Consider the following 16,634-nt stretch of genomic DNA (forward strand, 5'->3'; position numbering starts at 1 on the left):
GACTTGGACCTTGGCATAAACAAATTGAAAGATTCTTAAGCAGGGTCAAAATGTTGTGTTGCACGATTAGAAAAAGATAAAGAAAGAAAGTTACTACATATCAGAATCGGAGGAAATTTTACAGCTGTACTAGGAATTGCTGCACAGATGGCATGACAAGATATCAGTGACCTCATCATACAAGTAAGAGAAAATTGACTCCCCCCCCCCTCCCACACACATCTGAAACAGGTGAGGTCTACCTAAAGTAATAACCACTGTGATGAGCCTTTTCAAGAGTAACTCCAGTGCTAAGTGAGGGGTTGGGGAGTGTTTGAAGTAGGAAGCAATGTGCCCTGGATGAATTTTTAATGGATGCTTTTTACTGTCTGAATGTCTCTGGCAGTGCTTGTGCGATTTGTCATCATTGTAGAACTGCAGTCGGTCTGCCTGTGGGATGTCGAGCATATATAGGCACTACTATTTATGCATGTCTGAGTGTGTGTGTGGTGATGATTGCTGTGTATTCTTGAACATCAATCATTCTTTATCATAAAGAAGCCAGAAATGTTCTTCATGACAGTACAACTGAAATAATAACTGAGAAAACATACATTTTAAAATTGTATTTCATAGCTGCTGTGGTAAGTGTGGCAAAATAACCCCTAATGTCTTGTGTTAGAAATGATAATGTAAGGCTGTAAAGACTGCTAGGCTGCTAGAATATGAAAACCATCTGCCTTGTCAGGCCATTGAGTTAGAGAGTGATGTGACCTCAGTGCAGTGTCCTTGCCAGGGGGATATGTCTGGTGTAGCAGTCTGGTACATATGTATGCGTGCATCAGTGAACATGTGCGTGTGTTGAGAGCCTGTGGGGTTAAAGGTCATCCTCTTCATCCCCCTACAGCTATAGGTCAACAGTACTGTGCGGCTGACACAGACATGGAGGGTCCACAACTACAGCACCTCCTGTGGTTGAAGAATGGATCTACTGTCCGTTTGTCCTGTGGGTTCCTGCCTAGAGTCCTTTCTGTTCACTTCCAGTATTTTATGTCTTTCCTTGTTGACCATACTATAATTTAGACTGTGCAATTCATACAGCTGGCACGGCTGTGTTCGGCATAGCTTTACTCAATTTTTTTATAGTTTAAATCCAAATCCAATTTAAGTAAATCGAAACCGTCCATGGTTTGATGAATTTTGCCACCCACTCTGGATGCAGATGAAAGTTTAGCAAATATTAGTGCAAGTTAAATTGTTTTATTACAGTTTGTGAGATACACATAATTTTGACATAACACAAACTGCCTCTTGGTACACCCACTATCATTTTACCTTGATTTTTTTTAATCTTGATCATATTTTTCTTCCATATTTCTGTATATTGATTTTTTTTTAAATTTGTTCTGTCATATTTGTCTCAAGTTCTTCTGCCGCATTCTACAAATAGAAAGCCCTCTTGTGAGGTACAGAACTTAACTTTTTAATTCATGATGAATCACAGGCACAAAGATTCTACATACCTGGGTTAATGTGGCTATAGGGAAAATGTACTCAGTCTGAAAAGTGAAGGATCGCAAAGAGTGCACAATGCCTGTGAGCTCAAACAGGCCTCCTCTATTCTAGGAGAAATAGAAAGTCTCATGAATCTAAAAACTGCAGCCAATACGCAAATGTGGATCAAAATAAGCTGAGTGGCTCTGAGTCAACGCTAGGTGCTTCTAGCCACAGAAACAAAGCTCATTTGGGATGTAGGCATCCTGGAAACCGGGGTCGGTCGAGGAGACTGGTAGAGACACAACTGTTGAGTGGCAGGGCAGAGAGGCTGTACCTGAGAGATGTCCATCACAGCATCACAACTGAGAGGTCGGGCAGAGGTCAGGTCATTGAAGCCCAGGACAGTAGAGATGATACCATTCTGATCAATCCTGCGAATCATGGTCCCATCCACAAAGAAGATTATGCCGTACTTATCCACAGTAATTCCTGTAGATAAAAAGTTGCCCCATAGATGGAAGAATAAAATATCCATCAGTAATTTTGTCTGTGATTTCCTGAGATGATTAGGGATAAATATATGATAGTAAAGAATGATTTGTTACAATGAAAATGAACGCATGAATGAAAAAGCATATCCAAAACTAATGCTAGCACTGCTTTTTAATAAATCAAAGGGAAAAATCACAATACAATACAATTTTTAACAAGAAATTCTGCAAATTCATCAATGTGGTCTGTTTTAGGAGTTATGGTATTACAGAGCATGGAAGTTATATTTGCATCTATGAATAACAAGGTCACCCCAGTGGGGAACAAAAGATAAGCATCAAGTCATGCTGAAAATCATATTTGGGCATATAAGAGACTGACATATCTGACATTAAATACTGGTGATGATAACATTATTTCACTACCTCTGGGGTTAGTGAGGGTGGCCTCCACAGCCTTTCCTCCATCCCCGCAGCGGGTGTCATCGTATGGGAGACATTGGTCACCAGTGCCGGCCACCAGCTCCAGATTCTTGGCCACATCTTTAACAACATTCAAGGATTTCACCTTAAACACTTTCCTGCTGCTGGTGTCTGAGAGGTACACAGCACCATTCACCGGACTGGTAGCTAGGTAGTATTTATGAGCAGGGCTGTTGCTGAAAGAATAGGAAAGAAGAGGGAGCCCAAGTCAATAAAACTGCAAGGGCGACAGTGATTTCAATGATGAACAATGTCTAATACAGTTAAAATTGATTCAAAAGCCATTTAGACAGTCAATTGAGCACAATTACAGTTTAAACCAAGGACAAGGAAAACGAAAAAGAGAACGAGATTAAACATGGCAAAAGAGAATGAGATTAAAAATGACATAACAGCACAGTTTAGACCTCATCCACAATGTAGTCAGCTCAGTGAGAAATCCATGGTGTGAAGAGAGTACAAACAGCAGTTTAGTCTATGGAGTATAGACATGAACATAATCAGATCATATAAGAAAAAAACCTGCATATGGACAACTACAGATTTCTAATATGGGATCTTTATTTACTAGTGATGCACATATCAGCTCTGACGCCATCCGCATATATCACCCACCTGCCACCCACCTGGCTGAATTATTTTCTCCTATTTATAACCCACATCCTCCTGCATGGACATTTCACTCCATCTCCATATTGCCTCTTAAATTATACAAAAAACCATCCAGACATTGTGAGACGCACAGGGTTCTCAATAAAATAGTGGAAAATATCTGATGATACTCTTACAAAAAAAGTACTTTCAAGGTCAGAATAAGATGTTAACTTAATTAAAGATGTAGTATTTTCCTAAGTATTCATTATGTACCAAGAACACATCAATGTATCAGGACAATTTATGTATTTATACTTCTTCTGTATTTCCTGGGCCAAAATCGCCCCCTTTTAAGTTTACAAATATACTGTATGATTAATACAAATAATTACAATACCTAACGATTCCATTCCATTTAAAACTACTTTGGTTGAACTCTGCTGTGAATAAAAATACACAAAAAGTAGCAAACTGATGGTCCACAAGGATAAACTTATTTTTATTTAAATGTAGTTTACTTCATCTGGGACCTCTTACTACAATGTATACATTACTACATTAGACACAAATAAGTATCACAAGATTTTCAGAAAATAGTTCAATTTTAATATTATAAAAGTATATATGTGGTTTTTTTGGTGTCATAATTGGTGACTGCAAAATGTTACATTAAAGTATATTAATCGTATATTTAAGAATATTCATAGTCTCTCTCTATAAGCGACAGTGAATAAAAACTGAGACTATTCTGTGATTATACTTTCTATGTTTTGGGACCACAGTTAATAATAATATAATCATTCCATTATTGATGGTCATAATCAAAGACAAACTGCTGCCCATGTGGACACTACAGACGTGCCAGAAGCAGCAGTTCAAAAAGCAAGCTGTCACACTAAGGTAGAGGCAGGCAGTCTGACTAAAACTACAGTAAAACTGTCAGCCCTTGTCCCATTTTTGAGAATATAAACTTTATCTTTATTTTTATAAAAAAAATTCCCCATTAATGATGTATTATTTGGTCATCCATGACGCTTTCAATTCTAATCGGACTGTTATTATGATCTGACATGCCTAAACTTTGACCCTAAGGCCCGTGGTTATAACTTTAATGTACACATCACTGTAAAAATGGGAATTGGAAAGCCTAAGAGGTACAAGGATGGAGTGGGCTGCATAGGATCTTTTTAAAATAGTCCTAATTATTACCCTCACAGGCTCATGAATTCTGTCTTTGAAAACACAAGACCACAGTGTCGATAGGAGCAGCCTGGTTAATGCCAGAAGAACAAACATGTTTTCTGTTTCCCTTGGGTCTTTTCTAAAAATAGCAATCCACATTATGCATCCATTAGGCAGAGATAGAAAGTAAAATTGTATCAAACTCCCAAGCCAACAAATTAATGCTTCGTATTGATAACCTGACGTGAAAGAACCAAATATAACCAATACTGTTGTGGTAAGACATATTCAATTAACTGGCATTCAAAGAAGGTGCCAGGAAATCAAAGATAAATGGAGAAAAAAAACATCAAAGAAACAAATGAAGTGACAGAAGAAGGTTGCAATACTTTCAATGAAACTGCTTGTAATGAATATCTTTTGCTGAGGACAAAGCATGCAGCATGGCTAAATATCGACATACAATGACTCTACATCTGACTGAATGCACAACATTATAGGAACCTTATCAGAGGACTTATCTCTGCTCCCACAAATACAGTTCAATAGCACAATAGCACTCATATAAGAAATGTTGATAATACAAGAAGCTAACCTCATAATTCATATCACACCCCTTAGAATTGTAGTTTATCTGTTTGTGGATATTTTTGTTTGGTTGTTATGGGGTTTTTTTGGCTGGTCCTCCTCAACCAGTTGTGTTGGTCCACTTAAAAGACATTGAAGTTCATTTTTAACCCTTTTTTAAGCAAAACATTTACTTTTACCAGCTTCTGAAATGTAGTTTTATTCAATAATCGTAAATTGAATATTGTTGAGTTTTTTGCCTTCTGTTCAGATGGATCCATCATTTTGTCACCTGTTTGACCAGTGTTATCAGGGCAGTTCTGCCACGCCTGATAAGCATTATGGAGAAACCTGTCAGCAGGACATCATTCAGAGTGGATTAAGACAGAATCTCAACTATAACCTTGAGGGCTCTTTCAGGGCTTATCGGTGTGACAGTGCCAAAGTTTATATTTCTGGAACACAAAAATAACAAAGGGTCTGTGGCACTGTCAACTCCTGTACATAATTTTAAATGACAATTGACCTTCACTGAATTTGTGTTGACAGGACACTGATGCACACCTCAGGCGTACATGTCACAATCAGCCCTCTCACCATGTTGATTTGCTGATCAACATTTAATTCCAGGTAGCTGGTTGAAAAATGATGGAGTAGGTCGGTAGCAAGCCTCAATAACGGGATTCTTCTTTGCATACTATCTGCCAAGTGCAATCAGCTGATATCTTATCAGCTCCCAGTTGTATGTAGAACAGTGCTGGTCTCCCATAGTGTTTGAAACGATGAAGCATTATTCCCTGACCTTGAGCTATGGCCATATACTCCATCTATATTCACTGACAACATCTAGTTTGTAGAAGATAATTGGATTTTGCTGCATGCTGGTGCAGAAATGTGGGGGGTGAGGGGGGGCATGGTTGGAGTGGAAGGGGACATCCTTTGTTGGGGGTCAATGAACATTGCAGTGAGATCAACCACCTCCCAGTCCTATCAGTGGCTCACATATGAATTGGAGGCGACCACCCGTTCTATACAGACACACGCTGTGTTTTCCTGGATAAATCTCCTTTTTAATATGCAGATGTGTTTGGAGAACTGAGGATAGCGCTTTGATAGTGTTGCTCTGGCACAAAGAGGATGTGTGTACGACTGCATAGGAAAGGTAGTAGCATTCTAAGGTTGGGTCATTTTTGTTCTGAAAAAAAAAACAACAACAACAACAAAAAAAGGAGAAGCGAAGAGTGAGAAAAAAGTAACTGTGAGCTCCTGTTGTTGACATTCTTGAAAAAGGGGACAGTGACCAGCATCACTTGGCTTTTCATTCTCAGTGAGACTACATGTTCTCCAGTTGAAGTCATGACCCTGTGATAGAAAATCAATCAATAGCCCTTTGCTTGAGACATGGTATCTAAAGACAGCACACAGAGATTTCCCTTGCTACCACCTGCCTCACAAAATGAAGTCCAAGTACTTTAAGCCTCTGATAAAAATCAACGCTGAGCTGCCATTTTGTTAGGAACATAGAACATCTATGTTAGTATGAGGTTGTTAGAGAAGGGTGGAGCATAAAATCTCATATTTACAACAGACTCTCTGTCTTACAGGTTCGTTACCTTCAAGTGCAGCGTCCAGTGTAAGCCACTTGTTCTTCATCTTGCTGTATACTCAATAATTTAGTCCAAAAACCAAAAATCCAAAATGTCCAGCAACATTTTAAGTTTGGCGCTACTGGGTGAGTGTGGTGGTTCAATTAAATGTGCCAGCTGATCAAGCTCAGCTCTACCATGAATGAGCAATGTACCTAATTTTTGTTGCTTTTCTGTTGATGTTAGCTGTCAGCTGAAATAAGCTCCAAGCTACATATATATGTAGCGGCCTCTCTCTGCCTTCTGAAGTCATAAAGAAGTAATGCAGGAGGGAAAATGTCTTTGTCAGCTCAAGACACTGTTGGAGAGGTATAGCTACAGTGTTAGTGGTATTTTTTTGGATGTCATAGACAAATCTGATAAAAAAAAACAAAACTTCAGTCCATATGAAATTGTTGAAAGAATAATATTTTGGCTTCCAGAAATCATTGCAACTGTAGGACTTGTGGATCTAGGATCAGGTAGACTGATTTTTGATACAATGGTTGATATCTGGGGGCGGTATGGCTCAGAGGTAGAGTTGCGGTCTAGCAACAGCTGGTTCGATCCTATCTTCCCCCAGTGACCATGTCCAAGTATCCTTGAGCAAGATACTGAACCCCTAATTGCTCCTACTGGCCCTGCAATGGACTGGCGACCCGTCCAGGGTGAACCCCGCCTCTCACCAAATGTCAGCTGGGATAGGCTCCAGCCCCTGTGACCCTTAATGGATAAGTGGTATAGAAAATGGATGGATGGATGGTTGATATCTCTTTTTAAGCCTAATGTTGATTGAGGGATAGTTAGCTCCCATATGGTATGGATTGTGTTCAGAATATGAGATCAAGAAGACCTCCTTTTTTAGTGGTTTTGAAGAAAATTATAAGATTTTGAACTATGTCAACACACTGTATCCTTGTAGATTAAACGTGTTGTTTTGAGAATGTACACACACATATACACAAATATATATATATATATATATAATGTAGAAACACACGTATCTCTATATATCTATATATATAGATAGTTATATAGATATACATGTATATGTTTTCATTCTCAAAACAACCTCAGAATTTAATTCGCAGGTTTAATACAAAATTGAAAATAATACAAGCTTCAGAGAACGCAATAAACTGGCAATATAATATTTGATATTGCACTAAAGGTTTAGATTCCTTGACAGATAGAAAATTCAACAACCATTTTAATCATAACAAGATAGTTCACAAATGTTCTAATCAGTTATAGAATGTTGGATAAAGTAATTTGACAACCGATATCATCTCTCAGGAAAGGTGTAGCATTCACCGCTCAGCATCAGCTGCTCTCTCTTTTACAGCATTTGCAAACACACACACAGATGCAGACAAACAGTAGTGGACAAGGCAGTGAATCCAGAGATTAAAAGCTCAGGAGACAGCGTTATAAACCAGTAAATCTTCAGCTTCAGGGAGATGAAATTTATGTAGACAGCCAATATGTCGAGATATGATCTTCTCCTCCCTTTGAAGTGAAGGTCTGAAATGGGTTCATATGCTTACATGGATTGTAGTATTCTTTATGTTAATCTAAGCAAATACTGCAAGGCTTACCTATGCCTGAAGTCTTTATTTCTGTCAGTTTTTGCCAAAAGCAGCAAAAGTGAGAAAGAAGACAGGAGAGGAAATGTTAGTAGTTAGTAGAGGATTTAAAAAAACAGCTGTTAGTAGGTAGAATTAATCAAAAGTGAAACATGAAAAAAAAATGCTGTGTTTGTTATCTAGTCAAAGAAGTTAATCTGTGTCCTGGAATGTCTTCCGTGAAGAACCCATTACCTCCTCTTCGGCCCCTATCAGGGCCAAACTCCAGCTGATACAGGTGGGTGAGCAAGGAGGACCATCAATCCTGGGCCTTAAGGGCATTTCTATCTGTCTTAATCGACCTCAATGGTTTATGATGGGGGGGGGGGGGGGGGGGCAAGCCCATCTGAGCTCACAGTCAAGAGTAAGTGTTGGTAGGCTACTCTGTTACCTGAGCTCCAGAACGCTAGTGACATTCCCTGTGGTGAAAATCCTCCTCACGTAGTTGAAGTCGCCCACGTACAGACTTCCATCTGAGCCACACGCCAGAGCAACGGGGGCTAGCAGCTTGTTTCCGTCTGCCAGTCCATTACAGCTGGGGCAGGAGATGCTGCGTCTGCGACCGTTCCCCATCACACTGCCGATCACAGGAGGCTGCTGGGAGATGAAGACGTTCTCCCCATTGCCCATGTGAAGGATACCTGATGAGGGCACAGTAAATAAACAAGTAACACCTGCAACCTGTTCTGGTTGAGGAGAGATTGAACACTTTGTGCTCTTTTTTTTCCAGAAATGAGACGAAAGCACATACACAAATGCAGACTGATGGCATAGCCAGATAATTAGGTGGGTTAAACAGATGCAGCGTATGTAATCTTTTTTCAAAGCAGATCATTTTCTAATAGGCTGAGAACCGAATGGATTCTAAAATGGCACAGCTGCCCGATAACGAATATATAATACCCATAATATGTTACCATGGGCAAACGCTGCCTCATTATGTGTTTAATTTACTTATAAGGGCATGCTACAAGTCCAGCTGATGTTAAATGGTGGCCATCACTGAGTTTACTCAGATATTAATATGGTTTGCATCAAAAACAAACAGAAAAACAAACAAAAAGACAAAAAAAATCATTAGTCACTGTAAACTGTACTTTTTAGAGCAGTAACTAAAAGAGTTGCACCCAATAAGTCATACTCAGACAATAACTCCACGTTAAAAAGTATTAATTACACCAGTTTACACCAAACTATTACTTTATTATACATATGAAACAGTCTTTGAAGTTTTGCTTTACCAAAATGTGTTTCTGGATTTTTGAGGCAGGCAGAGTACAAATCCTGGAATGTGTACAAAATAGCATTTCACTCATGGTGTATAACTGCAATAGAGGGCTCTTAACATATTTTTGTAAATTATAGTCATTACACTCTAGTAAGGATCCCCATGTTGTTAGATGTAAAAATTAGCAGTGCAACTGAAATGGGATCATCTTGTTCTGTCACTGTTGGTAACTTTTAATGCAGTCCTCGATGCATATTAGATGAACATGCGTTGGGAAGTGAATGACACAAAATTCCACACTGATAGAAAGCTGATGTGATGTGAACTGATCTGTGTGTGCACCACTGTGACTCGATTGTATGTGCAATATGAGGCAATATGAAACAGAATTTCATGAAGATATGGGGAGTAAAATGCCACAAGTGGAATCTCTCGGGGCCAGAACATGACTACACAAGCTTTAATAACAAACGGACTTGCCCCAATTAAAAATAGCTTTTCTACCTCAACCAGCTTTGCTCATTAACAGAAGTGGAACCTTTTTACAAAGTGTGTGTGTGCGTGTTAGCACCGAAGCTTATACCCACACACACAGTATGTTTTCCATTCGTATTGCCAATCTTCTCTTGGACAATTTTCAAATATGTAAATGCAAAGATGTTCCTTCAGCTCAATCAGTGTAATCATATTTGAAATTCAGCATCTGCACGTCTGCTGTGGTTTTTCTGTTTCTGATAGTACTTGATGACCTGAGCTCTTTGAGCAGCACAACATTTGGTCTATCAGAAAAGATCAGCCAAGCATTCCCTTCTTGGGATGTGATTTAATCTCAGGGACTACTGCAGCTGGGACTAGCAGACTGACACCAATTAAATTACGGATGATGCTAAAAATGCTGGGCATGAAAAAGACATGGAGATGCCAAAGAGATGGAGGATGGCTTGGAGGAGGCACTGAGGGTAAAGAAGAGGTGAGTAGCAACTTCTTCCTTTGGACAGCACATTCAGGCTCAGCGGGTTTAGTGCGACAGATCAAAGTGCCATTTTCCTGAGCTCTTTTCATATATGTATGCCTCATCTCTTCTGATAAGCCCTTCCCGACACAAATGGACTGAAGCGTGGCTTGTGACAGATGATGCCAAATGTCTTCTCTCTTCATTCCTATTCTTGCCTGTTGGAAATAATTTGCTGGCAATAACAAAATTGACTCCCCTCATCTGAAAAAGGAAAGTGGTGATAAAAAAATCAAATCTATGTGAGGCTGCATGACTTAACTGGATTGTAAAAGCCTCAAAACAGTTATTTGGTGTTACTTTAAAAGCATCCTCTAATTCTAAGGCACTCAGTGGACAGAGCCTAATTAATCTGCCCCCTTGGGTATATTCAAAATAGGTGTAAAATGTGATGATGACAACCCCCCCAAAAAAAGAAAAAAAAAAGGAGACAAATAAAAAACTCCATCTTTAAATATAATATTTATGAGGTTTTGTCAAAAGTGGGAAAAAATACCTGTTAAATCGGATGGTAGTTTCTAATGCATATTTAATTTTTTTTTTAAATGTAGTTGACGTGATTTAAGTATCTACAGTGGTAAGCATGCCTCCCGGTTGCCTCCCCGGCAAGGTTTTCAAGGCAGCTGGGAGGAGATCAGTTGGCAGACTGACTCCAAAAGTACAAATACACCTTACGAGTATTTTCTTGAACAATATAAAACATAATTTTTTTTCTGTATGAAATGATCTTATGTGCAGGTGTAGGTGTACAAGTGGGGAAGAGTAGAACATTTTAAAAATGATTACAAGTTGACTCACCGCTCTGTATATTCAAAGCATGATGTTTGTCTATAGTCCATCCACCCAGTTTGGAGGCAGTGGTTTCATAGCCTTGTAGAACAGCAGTCCTCTTTTCCCATAGAATAAGGTCTGGGCATGATTCATACTCAAAACCCACAGATACTAGCACAGGAAGCACAGATAAAACCAGCATTAGTGAATCAGATGTGTTCTAAACTAAAACCCATAAATATGTACTTCACCACTCACCAAAAGCTTCTGATAAGCCGTAGACCTTCTGGCTGTAGACATCAGTCTTATCCCACACAAAATCATACAAAAGGTTGGGGGCTGCAGGAAACCACTTTCTAAACAGCCTCCCTTCAACCGCCACCATGAGGTGCACCTTCATCAAGTTGAAGGGGATGGAAGCGTGGGTGAGAGTTACCCTCAGTATCGACTTGTAGCCCGGGGTCCTACTGCTTAAATAGCCGAGTTTCATATCTGTCCCTGGTATAGCCACCTCCTCTTGGAGAGACTATGGAGAACAACAAAAGGTATGAGTGTCAGGAAGCAAACGTAGATCCTGGAGCTGGCTGGCACGAACTGTGAAATAAAACTAGACAGAACTCTATCATCTTCTGTGTTTAATATTGCTAACATAACTCAACATGTCCTTTATCTCCAACTAATTATCAATTTGTCATTCCTTGGTCAGTGATAGTACAGACTTTGTCATATATTATTCATTGCCATTCCTCCAACCAAATATACAGACCCAAGAGGAGATAAGAAACATCAATAAGAGGAAAATTATACTCTAGTGTTACAAAAATCCGATGAAGGATTTCTTCATTATGTACTACAGTGAACAGTTTTTATAATCGATTTAATAACAGTCCTTCATTAGGACAATAGTCTTCCCTGCAATGTAATGTCCCTGAGCTCAGCACTCACATAGTACTATAATAAATATAGGAATAAAGGCTGGTTTTGAAATAGGCAATGTTGTAGTCTTGTAAGAAACAGCCACTGAGGTCAGGCTGCACAGACGATTAAGGGTCGACAGCACAGGTTAAGATGATCAGCTCCTCTCCACTATAATGAAGTCAACGCGTGTGCCCTTTCACAGTGATCACCAGATGTAGGGTGAACAGCACCCGGATACGACAACGGTCATTGTTGATTGGTATATATGCCTGTTTAATTGTGAAGAATTTCATTTCATAAAGACTTTTTAGATAATCAAACAGCATTGTGCTCTTACAGCTCAAGGAATAGCAAAGATGAGGCTTCTAAAAATAGACTCGGCTGCATACTAAATTTACTGATATGCCATAAATCTTATGAGGCAGGCTGGGAGACAAAGTAATTAGACAAGGGCACAGACAAGCCTTTTAGACATACAGTAGTGTTACATTCAGCGGCACACACATGCCTGTGGAAATGTGTGTGTTTGCACCAACAAACACACATGTAGACCGAAATCAAAACATACATGAAATGTAAATGCTCATCGTTTTCTGCTTCTAAGGTTAACCTGGGACAACTGAAGCCAGGAGAAATTAAAAAATGTTCAGGCTGTTTTCTGTGTGCAAGGTAATCATCATCACTCTGCAGCGCGGCAGTACAATACACATAGTAAATCACCCAAGTACTGCAGACCAATTACACTAGAGAGATAGAATCACAACTCTGCCATGAGCTGGAGTTACTATTACACATGTACTTGATGAATAGTCTCCAGCATCTCTCGGATGTACGGGATGAATCATTTGGCAGAGAGACCCTCGTAGATCACAACCTTTAGGGCATTGAAAAGAGGGGAGGGGTGAAGTGGAGTAGTCACCTGGATTTCGGGTACGATGGTTCCCCTTTCAGAGCAAGAACCAGCGAATGCAGTCAGTGGAGCTGGGGACACCACAGGGCTAGGTCTGGTGAAGCTGCTGAGGTCACAGCTAGGAATATCATTTTCCTCATGGCGCATGACGATGGTATCCATGACAAAGAAGCGTCCCCATGGCAACCACAAAGTGTGCTCCTGGGTGATGAATGGAGCCCGCTCAAAGTGCAAGGCTATGGCTATGCCCCCGTTGGTCACCAAGTCGAAACTGTAATGCAGATATGCATGAATGTCAGAGCAGAGGCTCATTCATATAGTTAAGATGAATTCCATGTTTTTTTCAACTAAATACTGTGCAAATCCCCATTAGCAAAGCATGTAATCCGTTGTGTGTTGAGGATTAGACCATGTGGCAATTCAACGCAGATATAATGAATATGTCTTAATTAAGAATCATTATAAAAGATCGAAACATAATAAATTCAGATTTTAATAAAAAAAAGACTGTTAAGAAATTGCGCAGCTTCCCCGTTTTCGCACACACAAGCTGAATCCAAAACATGATGAAAAAGCAATTCATTCACTGAACCACAATGTCAGAAACATGCATCTTAATGTCAAAAGCTGCAGATTTTATTTAATGTAATACATTCTTTGACATTACCCAAAATGAGTACTATGCATCGCTCCTCTGCTCACATTTATATGTGTGAGGGAGAGATTTGTGCTTCTGATTGAAGCTGCTGCCACTTCTCTATCGATCCTTCAGATGAAGGCTGTTCACTCTAACATCAGTCTAAAAGCCCTGCAATGCAATCCCATCTGCAGCTGCATTAAAGGATCTTTGCCTCTACTCTTATCTGAGTGGATCCCCATAACCAGACTACACTGAGGTGATTTTGTCATCTCCAACAGCTCGATGGTGACAACACAATGCCTGCACCTGCAGTAGTTGTCATTTCTCTCTGAGAGCTAATTAGTACTAGGTCACATGAATAACTCGACCTATCCTCCACAAGGCATATCTATTTCCACATTACATGTAAAGAAACTAATTAAAAGATATATAGACTCTAAATTAATTAACCTTCTTTTTTGTTTGTTAAGTACAGCTACTGCTCATTGTTGTGTTTTTTTAGAGCAAATATCTGATTGGCTGTGAGGGTAGACAAGGTTTGCTTTGCCTTCGGTGAGTACAGTTAGCTTAGCTGGCAGCATGGAGGCTGCAGAGCTTATGGGCAATGTGATTCCTTGTGCTGCCCTGATCTGTCAGTGCTTTGCCACACAGCTCCAGCTGGTCAGTCAGCGTGACACCTTGAAGGCTCCAGCTACGCACGCTCAAAACACTTCTGGACAGATACCCATGGGCAGCACGGCCAATCAATGAAGGGATTCACTAGCTGTTATCAACCATGACAACAGCCTTAAGCCATGTGACAAAACTTATTAAGCTACCTACAAGAGCCTTGCTTGCTAGTGCCCTCGGGGAATGCATCAAGCTTTAAGAGTTAACCCTGACAAGGAACTTGGCATGTGTAATAAAAATGATTTACCACAATGAATATTGAAAATGAATTCAGCAGCATCAAAATTATTCTTAATAATAATTGAAACAAAGCATGAATAGTATGGCCAGGTAGTAGAGGAGGGAACACAGTGGATCAAACTCAACAAGTCGTAAGTCACTGGAATCTACTAGCGGTGTGCGATGGCTGTAGAGGAGAGTCAACAGGGCTTTTCATTGAATAGGCAAAGATGAGTATATATATACACACACATAAATATATATACAAACATATATACACTCACACACATACACATATACTGTATATACTGTAATATACTGTATATATATATAATAAGAGATGCAGATTAGGTGAGATAAATGGACTAAACTGAATCTAACTACCAGTCAGAGAACACAGCAATTATAATTAAGGTGCTGAGATAAATTTGAGTGCTCCAGGTATTTTCAGTGAGAAGATAAGAGCTGATTTACCAAGTTGACTGGAAATGAAGCACCAGCCAGTTCTGATAATTGGTCATGTGAGAACTGAATTCCCATATTGAAAGAGGGAGTATGGTAATTTCAGAATGAGTGATTTATAGATGTTTAAATGGGGGTTCTCTCTAACATATAGACATGGCACACCACCGATAAGAAAGTGCCTGGCATCTCCACAGGATAAATGCTGAAAATGTTTTTGACTTCACAACAAAAGTTGAGGATGCCTTCTTGGCCTGTCAGAGCGATGGAGAGAACTGTCAATCAACTGTTGTGTAGCCTGTGTCTCAAGTAAATCCATCCCTCGCCTTTGTGAACCACTGACAATCAAACAACAGCTAGTGATGCTTGGATTTGACAACACACACTTGGTTCACAGTGCAGTCGCAATGGTTACAGCTCCATCAGGCCATTTAATTGGACTACTGTTGGTGTCTAGTATTCAAAAACAAGAGAAGAATAGATTATTGATGGCCGTATCACTGCCTTCGGAACAGTAGGTGGTTGTATACCACTATACAAGTACCACTGCAATCAGACATCTTTCAGTCCACCTTTCGCATCACATACCAAACGAGCTCACAGCTGGCGAATGTTGGACTTGAATTAGAAGTCTGTCAAGGGACAATAAATAAGTCCAAATCATCAGAAATGCTTTGTTCTAACCCGTAATACTACCTCTGACTGTGGGCTATTAAGCTGCTGAGTACAATACTACTGATGCATCAATGCACAGAATGACACATCGTTTTGGGACTGACTGAAGTGCATGATGCCCATCCGCATTATTTCTATTATGTTAGTCAAATTTTGAAATGAACAGCAAACAACATTTTCTCTAACATGAAGTTGACATCATAACTATCAAATCCAAAATCAGTGCATACAATATAACAGAAACGAAAGAAGTCCATTTTAGACTTTTTTTTGCCATTTTAAAGCTTCATCTTTGGTCATCAAGATAGACCTTTTCATGATCTGCAATGTATAAAAGAGAACAATGGATGTCTATGATATACTATTGTTCTTTGAGGGGTAATAGTGTGAATTTTACAATTTTTTTCATGTGGTTTTATGTATTTTACTCATTATCAGAGAAGAAGCTAAAAGGGAACAGGTACGTCTCAGTGCTCAGTCAGTCAGGAAATGACTACACAGCTGTAAAGAAACTGAACTAACCTCTTTTGTTTAGGCCAGAAAACTTTTCAAAATGCAGGAAAAGGTAATTTAAAAAACCAAGCCCTTGGACAATAAAGAACACATCATAAAAATGAGTTGAGACAGCTTTCCCATTTCTAAGTGGCTGAACAGGTGCATTTCTGATTTCACGCTGCACTGAGCCTGTTTACAGCGATTGCAGGGGAGTTGCAGGAGACTAGGCATGTTTACAGGGGAACCTGGGAGATGGAGTAGTGTTTACACATATGCTGGTATGGAGAGAAGAGTATAGAATTTTGCAAAGGAAAAACAGAGAGAGATGCATGAGAAAAATGGGACACGCATAAATGGGAAAAGAGTCGAGATGAGGGAAGCCAGTCTAGTGGAAAGGACATGAGACCTGAGCTCAAGGCAGGAAAATAAGTGAAAGAGTAGCACCCAGAAAGGAATGACTTAAAGGTAGAGGGAGATTAGAGGAGGAGGAAGAGTGCGGGAGGATGGACACCAGATGAAATAAGTCAGAAAAGTGAAGATGGTGAAGGAGAGATAGGAGCTTTTTGTAAGACTAGGGGAGGGGAGCAGACTG

The 16,634-nt window shown here is 39.6% G+C and overlaps 1 protein-coding gene across 3 annotated transcripts in view; it reads right to left on the bottom strand.

The window, feature by feature from the left end:
- The window catches only part of tenm4 (teneurin transmembrane protein 4), a 168,132-nt gene that overhangs the window by 31,438 nt on the left and 120,060 nt on the right, over window positions 1–16,634 (bottom strand). For 2 of the 3 annotated variants that reach the window (XM_086216469.1, XM_086216470.1), the window contains 7 exons: window positions 12,892–13,153; window positions 11,313–11,580; window positions 11,082–11,225; window positions 8,435–8,684; window positions 8,017–8,037; window positions 2,394–2,626; window positions 1,811–1,965 (listed from right to left, as the gene is read on the bottom strand). In XM_086216469.1, coding sequence (XP_086072595.1) covers window positions 1,811–1,965; window positions 2,394–2,626; window positions 8,017–8,037; window positions 8,435–8,684; window positions 11,082–11,225; window positions 11,313–11,580; window positions 12,892–13,153 — 1,333 coding nt within the window. The remainder of the gene's footprint in view (window positions 1–1,810; window positions 1,966–2,393; window positions 2,627–8,016; window positions 8,038–8,434; window positions 8,685–11,081; window positions 11,226–11,312; window positions 11,581–12,891; window positions 13,154–16,634) is intronic. The other variant, XM_086216471.1, reaches the window with a different exon arrangement.

The sequence above is a fragment of the Aulostomus chinensis genome, chromosome 10, assembly GCF_037954235.1.
Source record: "Aulostomus chinensis isolate RoL2024-O1b breed Wild chromosome 10, RoL_Achi_v1.0, whole genome shotgun sequence".
In the NCBI taxonomy this organism is placed as follows: Eukaryota; Metazoa; Chordata; class Actinopteri; order Syngnathiformes; family Aulostomidae; genus Aulostomus; species Aulostomus chinensis.